At 32.7% G+C, this 15,271-nt stretch overlaps 1 protein-coding gene and 1 long non-coding RNA gene across 2 annotated transcripts; one reads left to right on the plus strand and one right to left on the minus strand.

Annotated features, from left to right (window-relative positions):
- The first annotated feature begins 313 nt into the window (after window positions 1–313).
- Window positions 314–2,952, plus strand: LOC141605077 (uncharacterized). The gene is made up of 4 exons (XR_012526291.1): window positions 314–424; window positions 1,021–1,180; window positions 1,786–1,812; window positions 2,366–2,952. It is a non-coding gene; the product is annotated as an uncharacterized LOC141605077 (long non-coding RNA).
- Window positions 2,953–13,403: 10,451 nt separating this feature from the next.
- On the minus strand, window positions 13,404–14,732 carry LOC141605069 (putative LRR receptor-like serine/threonine-protein kinase At3g47570). The gene is made up of 3 exons (XM_074423699.1): window positions 14,110–14,732; window positions 13,546–13,947; window positions 13,404–13,454 (listed from the first exon to the last, which is right to left on the minus strand). Exons 1-3 carry the CDS (start codon window positions 14,678–14,680, stop codon window positions 13,432–13,434), a joined length of 996 nt encoding a protein of 331 aa, XP_074279800.1. The 5' UTR covers window positions 14,681–14,732; the 3' UTR covers window positions 13,404–13,431.
- Between the last annotated feature and the right edge of the window lie 539 nt (window positions 14,733–15,271).

The following is a 15,271-nucleotide window of genomic DNA, read 5'->3' on the forward strand; positions in this document are numbered from 1 at the left end:
CCTAAATAGGCGACCTAATTGCTTGGGGATTTCACCATACAGGCTATTATTATAAAGCCTAATGCTTTGAAGGAAGCTCAGATTTCCTATGAAGGGAGATATGGTTCCTGCCAATCCCCTTGAACTCAAATCTAGTACAGTCACTCTGTTATGTTTGCGCCCACAAGTAACCCCCGCCACTACAATGGTGCATAGTGTTATTCCATGAGCTTAAAACCCGGTCGGGATATTTCACCATTGGTTTTTGATAGCCAACAATGCCACTCGGTCGGTTTCATTTCTGGTAATTTAACACTGTGCAGAGACTCGATTCTTGCTGTGACTTTTTTAATAGCAATTATAACGATGATAAGAAAGATGATAGGAAAGACTGGTTTGCTACACCAGGAAGACATTACACTTAACGATCGTGATGGATTTTGAGGTAAATTTGTTTTATTTTGTGTGTTGCTGTTTTATGTGTTAGATGCTCTTTAAAATCCACTCTCTTCATAAATATAGACAGTCAAGTACTCCCTCTGGCTTTTATTTTTCTTCCCGATTCTCTAATATATGTGAGGAGTATTATAATGAAATGGGAAGAAAACAACAAGCCGGAGGGAGTACTTATTAAGGTAATTAACAATGTTGTATAATTGGTAGGAGAAAGAGTGGTTTCTGTTGTTGATTTTGTGGTTTCACTGCACATGCGATGTAATGATTTCCTTTGCTAAAGAGAAATGATGTCAGTGATCCACTCAAGGAAAATTATTCTAGTAAAAAATATTATTTACTAAGATGATACTTCCTCTGTTTCCGACATTTGTTTACATTTACTTTTGACACACATGACTGAAAAACCCAAAAATGAAATAAGTAAAGAAATGGCCGCTACGGAGGGAGTATTATGTAGGCCGTGCGATTATGTAGGGCCTCAAAATTAGCGGGCGTAACTCAATTTTAGACAAAGGTAGCCTTTGCTCCATCCTTGTGCTTTTCGTTCTCTAACTAGTCGACTTTGATTCTGTGACCAATGTGTAGATCTAATCAATAGTGGCACAGATTATAACCATCCAGTTCACATGGCAAACATCATTGTTTGTACGGTCATCTAGGAATGAAGATGCAGAGACATATATCACTCATGTGATCAGCTTGATCTCCTTCAGCATGAGCAATTGATGGCCAGTAATACGATTCGGTCAGTTAATTAATTGTATTTTCTATGTTTACTTTATTGAATAGAATGAGTAATTGAGTACTACGGCCATCAAAAGGGAATTGTTGGTAAACCTTTTTAAGTCTAGAATTATTATTAGCCGATGCTATTGTACTTTACAAAGAGAAGAATCCCAAGTAGGCCACAGTTTAGAAATGTCATTTTGGTTGCTTTTTGACCGTTGGTTTACGCGTGCAAAGACAAAATTTCAAATCTGTGAATGGTATTTGTTTTCTAATCAGATTACTTAGGCCGCTCTTTGGCGGTGACTCGATTTCACATTATATCTTCATCTTGTGTGTGAAGGTGCTCTCAAGACTTTTGACAAAAAGATGGAGTGGATAATGCGGAGATTGACAAAGTGTCAAAATTTGTCATAGATCCCCTCAAAGATGCGTAGAAACATTTGTTATAGTAATAATATCTTCTTGACGATTCTAGGTCTAGGTTTTAGACTCTATATAATGTGTCTCTTATTGTAATCGTAGACATCGAACTATCAATAAAATACAATTGTCTTTATGAAATTCCTCCCTCTGAAATTCTACATGAATTACTACCTGATTGATTAAGTGGCTTCTTTGCAGTGTACTGATTTTTCTTCGAGAAATGAGGTCAGTGCCCTCAGAAAGACTTCCATGTTTAGAAACATAATTTATTCTCTAGTATTTTCAAATTTACCCCAAATCATTTTGGAATTAAGGCTCTGTTGTCTTTGGCTTATCATAGTCCAACATGGAAACCGCAATGAATAAAAGGATCCTATTCTATAGTCATTATTTGTTTATTTTCATGCATAAACTTAGAGCCGTTGGATGACGCCAGAATACAATTTGGAATGGACCAACTATTTCTTTTAGGAAATGGAGAGGGTCTTGACTTAGTGAACCTTAGATAGTTAGTAAAAATCAGCGCAGCTAAGTAGATAACAAGTATATTATTCAAAGGTAGACAAATGATTGTGTCGTAGGGAGTATTAAACTCGTTAATAATGTTTTTCGTGAATTTACGAACTTGAAAGATTTTACATCAAACTTTGGCAGATTCGTTAATGTCACAAGCAGAATTAGTGTACTGTCAGCATAAATTTCTAATCAAATTAAAACCGTCATTAATTTTGTTACTAAGGAACATTTGATATGTCTAGTGATCATGTGCCTCTTGCAGGAAGATTACGCTTTTTTCTAGCATTTAGAAGGCCTATTTATCTTGCTGATTGAAGCCTGCTTGTGGCGTCGGATATATTCATTTGATCATGTGGCAATGGGTTGGAGCATGACACTCTGAACACTATTCACAAAAATACATTCCAGTCGTCGTTGAAGCTTGATTGCCCTTCTATCACGGACTTGTTTACTGAGGACAAAAATACAACTTGTAAGCCGTGATCAGGTACTCCTACTTTTGCATAAATATATATGAAGGTTATTGTCTTCCTTGAATATGTTGTATGTTGGTGAATTCATTAACTATGAAACTTTGATAGGCAATCATGTCATCATCAAGCAGTATGTTGCTCGGTTTCAGATCAGAATAGTGAATTAAATCATGACTTACTCCCTGCTTTACAAAAAATGGCAATCTCTGAAGATTTTTCTAGGCACATTTACAAGTTTTCATTGGCATCGAAACCTTTTTGGGTGAACTTAATTATGTACATAACATTTCGGTAAATTAGTTGTACTGCTAATTTTCTATGTACTGGTTTATTGAATGGAATGCGCTGGGCAGCTGGGCTTCCCAATTCTGTGGTATTCTTGAAGCGAAGGAACATAATAGTAGTCTTTTTTTGCTGGCAAAATAGGGTTTTCATATCTTATTGTGTATCCTTGAGAACTTAATGTTTTAGCCTCAAACACAAGTAGTCCGACCAATCACACATAGACGAGTACCTCGATATTATGCCTCGCAATAGGTGAGATCCTTAGAGCTATGAGATAATTAAAGCCTACGCGTGAATTTTCATTATACTTGCTGTTGTAGTATACTTGTATGTGAGGGATTGGATGCTTTTTGTATTTTCATCGATTCGTCGTGAATAGTGAATTGAATCATGACTTGCTCCCTGCTTAACGTAAAATGGCAATCTCTGAAGATTTTTCTTAGGCACATTTAGATGTTTTCATTGGTGTCGAAAGCTTTTTGCTTGAATTTAATTGTGTTTTCTATTAAAATATGCAAACAATGTGGAATATTTGGTAGCACTTTAATTAAGAGTTTTGTGTTGCTGGTGATAAAGTGGCTTCCACGAACAAATCAATGTTTTTGGTATTGACCAGGAGTATTCTCTACCGATAGCTGGGGCAATATCCTTCGAGGCACTGAAGGCAATTTAACAAATCAATGTGATGATTAGAGATCCTTGTTAACGAAATACTTCTATTTCCGAATTCTAGAAACATTCTATTATTATAGTCAGTACTAACATACTCGGTAGTTGATAAATAACATAATTCTATTCATGTTTTTTTCTCAATGTGGCTAGATTCTGCGTATTATATTGCATACGCTTGGTAAATATGAGTATGGTACTGACACTTTATTTTCGAGTCTCAGTGTAATTTCTTTTGTAATCCAATTAGGCGAGTAACATACCTCGCCTACAATGTGTGTTTATGTTCGTGCAATATTTGCAAGTAAAAATTGAAACCTTGCAAGAGGATTAAGTCGATATATAGTATTGAGGATGTTGCTTCTTTGCTAATTGAAGCGTCACAAGGGTGCATATCACATGGGGTACTTTTGATTTTTGAACGACGGTGGGATATATGTGGTTTGTCAAGCGTTTGTAAGATGACATGTCCTCTATTTTTGAGGTTTGTCTATAAATCTTTTATTGCTAGATATAGATGTTGAGGTTTGTAGTTAAGAAGGGTTAATAGATTGTTTGTAGAAAGAGAGTGTGTGAGAGAAGGAATAATAGTGTGGGCCATGTTATAAACCTCGAAAGGGTTATCTATTATTGGAATGAGTTTTGTAAATAAATGAGTTTATATATTAGCTTATGTGGTATGAGAACAGATCTCTTAGAGGTTCATCTATTGCTAATGCCCTTATAAACTATCGTGAGGTTCAGAAAGTAACTATGATCCAAAGAGTGAGATGGTGAAGCAGTAATCACTAAAACCTTGAAAAATACATAAATTAAAGAGTTTTATCTATTACTTTGCTACTTCTTATAATGATTCCCTTTGCAAAACAAAAGTAATTAGTCTTGCTTAGGACGGATAATATGAAAAACAAAAGTAGTAGTTAGGGATCTGAGTGACACCCAATGATAGACTTCTAAATTCTAAAGTTCCGATTTCAGAACATTTTATTAATTTACGTAATTAGCTTTTCAAATACGCATTTTACTTATTAATAACATACATTTTTTCATCAAATTTCCATGAACTACCCAAATCCATTCCTTCTTTCTCCAATGCAATTATCTTTCCTTTTTACTCGATCATCAACACCTTATTCACCGACACCCGTCGATTAAAAAATTGAATTATCTCAACAAGAGTTACTCCCTACTAGTCGCTGTTTTGTTCCCCTTTCTTTTTCACACAAGAATTAAGGAAATGAATTTGGACCACACAAATTAAAACATCCTACTAACATGAAATTGAATTTGGACACATAAAGGAAAGAGGGAACAAAACCCGACTAACATGAAATAAATAAGAGGGAACAAAACACAGACTAGGAGAAAGTACATGTTTTCAAAGCCGATAAAATCTACATAAATTCTCATTATAGACGGGAGATATCCGTCTATAGTTATAGTCAGGCCAAATATCCACCCACTTTAAGCATAAGACAAGTAACAAGTTGCATGGTGGGTTCAAAAATGTCACCCATTTAAGCATATTTAACCCGTCTTTCACTTTATACGGATATATTCGTCTATAGTGAGACTAATTGTAAAATCTAAGCTCAACAAGCTTCTAGACAAGCCCAACGCAAAACTCCAATTTACAAACTGATCTCTAACATATCCAAGCTCGATCAGAATTGGGCTCATTTGGCTCCTAATTGCTTGTAAGCTAGCTTAAATCATCACCTTCAGGCATTAAAACCACTAAGCGCACACAACCGAGACAACTAGACCTGATAAACAAATATGTCGTGTCGAGTTCGTGTCTAAGTTAAATGGATTTTTATATTTTAATCTAAACTCAGCCCATTTACATAAATGAGTCTCAACCTTAAACGTATCCATTTAAAATTTCTATAACCCAACACAACCTTTTCAACCTATTCATTTTTATTTTTTAAGTAGATTATTTTCAAACCAACTTAACATGTATAACCCATCTACACCCGTAAACCAACTAACATATTTATCCCACCAACCAAAAATGACAAATATTATGCTCTATTTCTTAAAGATGTTAGTTAGATTTCTATGTCAAATGTCAATGCATCATAATTCCCTATTTACTAAATGAATAGGTGATTGTACGTTTTCTCCCTCCTAATTATATTAACTTCTAATTGGGTCTTTAATTTTGCATTCTACTAAACATACCATGGGCCAAATCTGCAAGCTTAAATAATATAACATAAAAAATAAGTATAATCTATCTATATATATATAAAAGAGAGTTTTTCGAGCGATCTGAGAGCGTCCACATCATCAAAAATCAATTTAGGAAAGTATAATTTTTGATGTAAAAAATAAAGTGGAAAATCTTTTAATTATTATAATATGTATATTTCCTAAATTATATTCAAGTGATATTTCCAATTTTTAGGAAAGTATAATTTTTGATGTAAAAAATAAAGTGGAAAATCTTTTAATTATTATAATATGTATATTTCCTAAATTATATTCAAGTGATATTTCCAATTTTTATATCAAACTTTTAGATTTCATTTGACAAAAAAATATCGTTAAAAAAATTATGAAAATAATATAATTAGCTTTGTGGTAAAAAATGCTATTATTAGAGTATAAATTTCATATTATTTGCACATATTAAAGATTGTGTACTTCTTAATAAGTAAAATTGTGTACTTTTTAGTATGTTTTGTCCCACATTGAAAAATAACGTAGGTGTGGTGAATATACTACATATAAATAGTAGAATTGTCCCACATCAAAAGATTAGTATAAGTTGATGTGATCCTACACTACTACAGATACAGGCTATAACAACGGTCAAAAACCGTTGTTATATAAAAAAGCGGACGTTGTTAAAGCGTCCGTTGTAGAAGGTTTTAACAACGGTTGGTTTACTTAAGGAAACCGTTGTTAAAAATATTAACCACGGTTTTATGTATAAAAACCCGTTGTGGAAAGTGTGACTCAATTTTGGGGGGAAAGTTATAACAACGGGTTGTAATATACAAAACCGTTGTTATAACTAAAGACAACGGGTTGTTTTAAAATAACCGTTGTTGTTTGTTCTTAAAAAATAAAAAAAAAAAAATTAAATATTACTAGATGCATGCATAATTACGGCTGTTAGAATTCCAATGCATGCATTATTACCGACATTCACCGTACATATGAACGGATAATATGGAATGAGAAGGGTTAGTAATAGGATTTGAAGCAGCATTATTGAGAGAGATGATGATGATTATGGCACAACTTCCTAACATATATATTAATTAAAAAGCAATTAACTCAACCCACACATTGCTTAGTATAAATACATTGCATATCTCAACTAACATTTCCATTATCTCATATATTCATCTCCAAACTCTAACTCTTAAAACAAACTCTACTTAATCTTTCAAATCAAACTCAAAAAACTCTAAGAAAATGAATGATTTCATCCTAAAGACTCTTACCATGATCGAGAACAACAACAACTTCATCCGCCTGTTCCTCCATATTGAGGAAAGTTTCAGAGCTACCTTGCGGAAGCTCGATCCGCATCAAGCACGCCAAAGAAGATGGCTTGACGGAAAGCGGCGAGATTGCGGCTATATGACGATATAGCAACTGCTGAACGGAACCTCCAAATAGCCAAGGAGGAGAGGATGGATACGATAGAGCACAATAAGATCCTCCATGAAAATATAAGAATTGCATTTTTACATATGTAATTTTTTTTTTTAATTTATGTATTTATAAATATATATATATATATATTAATTATGTTTATCTTACTTCTTCATCTTGCTTCTTCATTGTTTTAGTAACTAATTATGCGAACAATACTTAAACAAATAACATAATGGTCGATAAAAACACATATATGCAAAAGAAATAAATAGAAAAAGAAAATAATGACGATGACAAAGATTTGGCGAGATTTACCTGATAAATACAGAACGTAATAGACGATGAAATCACAATGACGGCGAGAAGATAAAGCGACGATGAGAAAGAGAGAAATAGAGAAAGAGAGTGTGTATGTGTTTTGTGTTTGTTTGTCTGCTGTGTTTGTGTTTGTGTATTAAGGGTTGTGTTTTGTGGGCTCGCAGCAGACTTGTTTGTGTGGTTTATAGTATGGAAGGTATTGACAACGGTTATTAAACAACAACCGTTGTGAAATATGTTTTAACAACGGTTGTACAAAACACCCGTTGTTAAATAAGTTTTAACAACGGGTTTAAAAAGTAACCGTTGTGATTACTTTTCACTAACTTTGCGCCAATTTTGCGCCAAATTATTAACAACGGTTCCGCATGTGTGACCCGTTGTTAAAAATAATAACAACGGTTTTTATAACTATACCCGTTGTAATTGATTTTAGTAAAATTCGCGCCATACATTCTACAACGTCTATTGTGATTTTCGTGAATAATCGTTGTTAAAGGGGCGTTGTAGTTGCCTAAATTTGTAGTAGTGCTATGATTATAAATAGGAGGCATATTTGGAACTTATGTATCAACCCAAAATTTTTTGAGTCTCATAAATATTGTTTTAAAGAACTCTTAAGATTTTCTATCATTATCTACGATATGATATAAAAAATAAAACTAAAAATTTTACTAATGGTTGTCTTCTGAATGCAGTAATAGAGCGTTAATGAGTCGTTATATGTACGATGTAGAGATTTCTATCTAATGATCGAGATTAAGTGGTTTTACAATAATATGTATACAATAATGGTTTTTTTAAGAAGAGACATGTATTTCTTGGTATGTTATATCTTTCACATTGAAAAATAATGTAGGCATGATGAACATAATACGTCTAAATAATTAAATTATGTATCTCACATTGAAATAATAGCATACGGTAAGGTAATTCTATAAATATAAATAAGAGGCATCCTTGAAACTTAAGTATTAACTCAAAATTTTAAGGTAAAATAGAAGAACATTTCATTCAATCATCGTCTCATTACACTATAACAATAAGGAGCAATACTAATCTTATCTATATAAATACAAGAACATTCCAAGCAATTTTGTGCATCCACGTCATGACAAACAAGTTTATTTTTAAATTTTCTATTTTCCAAAAAAGAAGTAGTGGTGGGCCCTTTTACAAGTACAAAAAAAGTAATTAATTTCTTTGTGCTTTACGTGTTTATACATTAATTTGTTAATATATTGATTAGTATATTTTCAATTTTAACAGTATTTAATAAATCTACAGAGTATAATATATATACATTTATAATATAGATTAATTCAGCCTATATATTTAAACTGAAAATTTACTAAAAATAACTCATCAATATAAAAAATCTGAATATTAAAAATGCAATAAAGAATGAAAAATACTTGAAGAACATAAATTAATTTAAAATAAGAATATTTGTTTGGAAAAAAAAATTAGGGATAACTTCACAAATAATTTAAAAGAAGTGAAAATTTACTCAAAAACGGTAATTCCGACATAAAAATAATTAAGCTCAATAAATCTTATAAGTTCGCATAAATGCATATACTCACCTTATTGACGAGTTTATCAAACACAACAAAAAAAAATAAAATAAGTAACATCATCAAATCGGATATTTTGTGTAAAAGGTCTTGGAATCATTTCACAATATATAGAGATTTAACTTAGAGATTGAAATATCAGTAAAAGACAAATTTTGAATAACTACAAAATGAAAAAAAAAATGGAGAGGGAGAATGAGAGGGGCGGTGGCCGGTGAGACACTAAGGTGACTAGGTGAAGTTATTAGGGTAATATTCTCACTAATTTAGTGGGAGACATAATAGGGAAAAAAGAAATTCAGTGAGTCCCCCACACCATCATGTGAGAGGTCTCTCAATAACAATATTGAGAGACCGTCTCTCCGGAGTTTTTGTTTATTTTGCAATGGAAGACTTCTTTTCTCTTCCAATTTAATTTCCTCCAAGTATATATTTAACTTGGGTTTATTAACCAATTACATTATAGGCTTACTCAACATGATTGGGTTTTTGTCCTTAATTATTTTAGATGGGCTACTTGAAGATACAAATTGGTAGTATTATTTGGCATTTAGGTAGTATTATTTCGTGTCAATTATTATATATTTATATAATTATTTAATGTGTCTGAATATTAAACAATTTGATCAAATTGTTCTAAACGGGCACGGGTTGAAAGTTTCATTTATATTGTTTCACTAATTAATAATAAGCATTAAATGAAAAATAAGTCAAAATTTCATTTCAAACATGGAAAAATGGGCCAAAATTTTCATTTTAAACAGACACAAGTTTAACTAAATGAAAAACGGGTTTAACAATTTGTAAGTCTGAACTATTCGTACCCATGCAATTTGACTAAATTTTGTATTAATTTTCATCTTAATAATTTTGTTTTATCTTATGTAAATCGAATTTTTGTAAGTCACCCAAGTAAAAACAAAGTAGAAACTTAATTTTAGCTAAAAATGGATATATTGTATCACAATAATTATTACTAGACAAGTTGACCCTGGCGTTCACTTACGCTAAGTACTAATGAAATTTATAAATAAGATCTAAAAGCTTGAATATCAATTTTTAGCTGAAGTAATTAATCAATCAAACTTCACCTTAATTATTTACATTTTTATGATAACAAATTTTAAACTAGCATACCCGTGCAAATTTGCACGGGTTTAAAACTAGTAACGTACTAAACCGGAACAATCATCAATCATCGCTATAATTAAATTATCTCATTAATTCATAATATATTAACAAGGATTAATTCCTCAATCATTGCCAAAACTAACTTGAATAATAAACATTCCCATTAATATCTTCAAATTTACTAAATCTCATAAGACCACCTTTCAGTGATCTTATATGGTTTCATATATATATTCCAAATCTCAAAATCTCAATATTTTGCAAATCGTATGTCTACAACTTTTCTCCATATATTAAACAAAATTATAGAAAATTCACTGCCAAAATTAACTTGACTAATAAACATGTAAAGTTGGAAAATTTAGTTGGGAGGTTCATATATTCTAAATCTCGAAATCTCGATATTTTGCATATATTATTCTGCAACTTATCTCCTATAGTAAACAAAGAGATTGAAGAAATTTAGGTTTGATGGCAGTAAGGCAATAATAGATGATTTTAGTTGGGTTTGTTGGTGTTTTGGTCGGAATTGAATTGAGGATCATTTAATTGTGTTTTTATTATTAAAAAATTTGGTGATGGGTTATGTACTTAATATGGGGTGGTGATTTGCAATGGTTGTCAGTGTATTGGAGTGTGTAGTGTGAGTAATTCTTTTATTTTTATTTTTATTTTTGGTACAATGACTACTACTTTTAGCAATATTGATAATTTGTAGTTACATGTAATGAGATTATTATTTTTAATAATAAAAATATAATAGAGGTTAAGACAAAGATAATTTAAGTATCAACTAATGGTAGTAAACATCCTTTTTTTGACCTCTTAATACTATATACATATTTTAAATTTAGCAGATTATAACATTAAATTAAAACTGTTGTTAATTTATGTAAATAATTTAATTTAGAACGGCTCTATATAATAAAATCTATAAAATGCCGTATTGTAGCACGAGATCTAACCTAGTTATAATCTATTTAGATAAGTGGGATACTCGTTTTGAGTTTGTGTCAGAAGATCTCAACCCTTAGTAGACCCGAATAAGTTTTGTGTTATTTTTATGTCGAGTCAATCACTTAGATATGTTACAACTAGACCTAGCAAAATAACCTGACCCGAAAAACCGATCGAAAATATTTGAATTGTTAACCGATCAAACACCCGATATGAGTAACATGAATGGTACCTGAAACCCGACTCAATCTGAATCGAACCTAAACTGAACCGAATTCAATAATAACTGGATGATATCCGAACCTGAATATATCCAACCCAATAAGAACTGAACCGATAAGCTAAAATTAAAAATATTTATTTTCTCATGATAACATATTTAGATGTTTTTTCATTAATTCATTATTTATTAATAATATTATGAATTATTATTATTATTATTATTATTATTATTATTATTATTATTATTATTATTATTATTATTATTATTATTATTATTATTATTATTATTATTATTATTATTATTATTATTATATTCAAAATGAAAAGTATAGGATACAATTAAACTCGTTTTTTTTACCTTTAACTCGAGGAAATCATGACCTGAAACTCAATTGAACTGATATTTACCTGAGTCAAACTGCACCCGACTCGAAATAACACAAATCAATCAAAGTGGTTAACCGAAATAAACTCGATCGAAATCAAACTAAAACGAAAACTGAAGTTACCCGATTTAAATCGAACCAATAACAACCAAACTGAATAACCCATTTGTCAGGTTTAACTGCAATGTCTTAACCCCTAGCCCGAACTCGTTAATTTCGTCTCGGGTTTATTTGGCGTTGCCAAATCGGATCAACAATTGAACCTATCAAAGGAGAAAGGTGAAGCAACACCATGGAAGCTAAAACATCGAGGAAAAGAAAAGCTTCAACATTTTATGTAAACTTAACCACGGAATTGAATCAATCAAGTGTTAATGGAATGTAGCAAACCCTAATCTTTTATGGGGTGTTTGGTTCAAGCATTGTAGGTATAAGGTATGGGTTTGGAATGAGCTAAACCCATACCTTGTGTTTGGTTCACTGTTTTTGTAATTTGATACCCATACCTCAAACCCATGAGGTATGGGTTTCTCATACCCAAGGGAGGAGGTGGGTATGAGAATGATACCTTGGGTATCATATCAAAGATGAGTATTGGAAAAAAATTAGCATTAAAAAAAAATTATTTTTTCCTCACAAAACTAAATATATACATAATTATTTTTTTCCCGAATTCTTTCTTTTCCGTGAAAAATACAAACGATGATTTTTCTTGAACATTTTTAATAATATTTAAGAATAGAAATAATAAGATATTAAAAAAAATTAAAATATGTAAAAAAAAAAAACTATATTCAAGTTTTTAACTAATTAATATATGAAAATTTAAAGGTGAAAAATACATAAGTAAATGGTACAATCAATAATATAGACATACAAAAAAAAAAGTTCATTCCTCATTCCGGGGTTGAACCAAACACAAGGTATCAGGAATGGAGTTCCAAACCCATACCACCCTGGTTTGATTCCTGATTCCATACCGATACCTTCATGTGAACCAAACGCCCCCTTAAAGTTTGGAGTTGAAGATTTAGAAAGGTACAATCTTTTTTAATTCAAATTTGGTTAATGCTATTGTTCATATAATTTTACTAATAATTCGTAAATCGTAATTAAGCCATCAATTTGACAAATTGACCGTTAGCTTCTTAGAGCACTCGTAAATCGTAATACTCCCTCCGTTCCATTCATTTGTTTACAGTTTTATTGTGTGAGGGGAATTTTAATCAAAGGTAAACAAGTGATTGAGACGGAGGAGGTATTTTTTTGTGGAGGTCAGCGTGCATTAACCATAGTCCATAACTATGTGGATGTTATGGTTAAGACAAGAAACCTGCGGATGATTGTATTCCTGATTTAATTCTATTTTAAATCAACCTCAGTCGAGTAGGTCAGGCCCCTGTAACCATCAATCAATCTTGAACATATCCAAGCTCAACCACACGAACAATGAATAAAGATGAAGCTTAACTCATCACGTTTAGGCCTTAACTAATCATTAAGCTCATACTAGCTTTGAGAAAACACAAACGTAATTACTTGATGATAAGTAGTAGGGTACATACATAACAATTTATTACTCATGTTCACAGCAAACTGACAGAAACTTAAAAGTTCAACATTCAATTATGGTACATTTGGAGCTTCATTTGGCGGACTCTCGTTTTTCTGATTGTAATCAACCTTAGGCGGTCAGGCCTCTGTAACCATCAGCGCTATAAGTAGAGAAATAATGTTATGTTAGCGGAATTTCTAAGCAAATTGAAACTCTCAGAATCATTTGTTAACTGTAAACTCATGATATACCTCTTGCAGGAAGATTACGCCTGTTTCTAGTGCTGAGAAGGCCGTCTTTTGCCGATTGAAGCCTGCTTCTAGCATCGACTATTTTCATTCGTTCTTGTGGAAAATGATTTGAGCACGATACTCCGACACTGATCACAGTAGTAATGCATTCCACTCTTCTTTGAAGCTCACCTTGGATTGCCCTTGGGTCTTCAGCTTCTTCAGTGAGATTATCTTCTTCAAGCGATGGGTCCACAATTTGCAAGACTTGGTCAGGTAATGCTGCTTCTGCATGCATATGAAGGCTGTAGCCTTCCTTGAACATGTTGTCTGTTGGACTCTTCCCTGTCATTAGCTCAAGTAGCAATATGCCATAGCTATAAACATCACCCTCTGTAGATGGCTCACTTCCGAGCCCATACTCTGACATGTGAACCAAATGCAAAAGCTTAGACGCATAAATGGGAAGTAAATAGATAACAAGTCCAGCAGATTACTGAGTTTGTGCATCTTAGTCTTTTGATGATAATATAGTTATATGATTTTTGTCAGACTAATTATAAATAGGAATAACACTATTCTTACCTGGAGCAGCATAGCCTACCGTACCCTTGATTCCAATTGTACTACTTTGATTTGGATGCCGGGGTTGAGTAAGAAACCTTGCTAATCCAAAATCCCCAACATGAGCAACCATGTCATTATCGAGCAAAATGTTGCTTGGTTTCAAGTCGCAATGCACTATTGGAGTTTCACACTCATGGTGGAGATAGCTGAGTGCATGGGCCACATCAATCGCTACATCCACCCTTTGAGCAAGGCTCATGTTTCTGTCGCCTCCATGTAACCATTTGTCTAGGCTTCCATTAGGCATGAACTCGTATACTAGTGCTCTAAAATCATTTCTCTGAAAGTCAATACTTGAACAAGCTGTTATGATGCCTATCAGATTCCGGTGACGGACATTCCTCAACGCATTGCACTCTACCATGAAGCTCTTAGATGCACCATGGCGTTGCAAGTTGAGGACTTTCACAGCTACCGTATTTCCATCCAAAATCCCCTTAAACACGGATCCAAAAGATCCCATCCCAAGTAGATTCTCTGAAGAAAAACTAGCCGTTGCTTTGAGTAACATATCGTAAGACACTTTCATGGTTACATTCCCGATCAGTGTACCTGATATAAGAGGTGTCTTTTTCTTTTTGATACATGCCAGATACAACCCCGCCGCTATGGCCACCACCCCAACAAGTGAACCGATAATTGGGATTATCAATTTAAGGGCATGAGACATTAAACTTTTCTTCTTTCCCGATCTTTTGATCTTCTCAATGCACTTAGGTAAATGAAGCTGTTTAATTCCTCCACAGAGTCTGTTATTGCCAGCAACAAAGACCCCACTTGCATTTGCAAATACTGAGTTCGTTGGAACCCTTCCCTCAAAGTCGTTATAGGATAAGTTAAGGTAATATAATGTAGGAAGTTTAGAAAAGAATGCTGGAATTGGGCCAGATAAATGGTTTCGAGAAAAGTCAATTTGTTGGAGGCCTGTCAAAGAAGCGAAAGATGACGGAATATTTCCCTGGAAAGAATTTCCATCCATGTAGAGGTATTGAAGGTCATAACACTCACCAAGACTATCTGGAATGATACCCGAAAACTTGTTGGTTTCTAGTGCTAAGATTTGTAGCTTACTCTGTTTACTCATTTCCAAAGGTAGAGAGCCTTCCAAATGGTTATGATC

Source organism: Silene latifolia, chromosome 10, assembly GCF_048544455.1.
Source record: "Silene latifolia isolate original U9 population chromosome 10, ASM4854445v1, whole genome shotgun sequence".
Lineage (NCBI taxonomy): Eukaryota > Viridiplantae > Streptophyta > Magnoliopsida > Caryophyllales > Caryophyllaceae > Silene > Silene latifolia.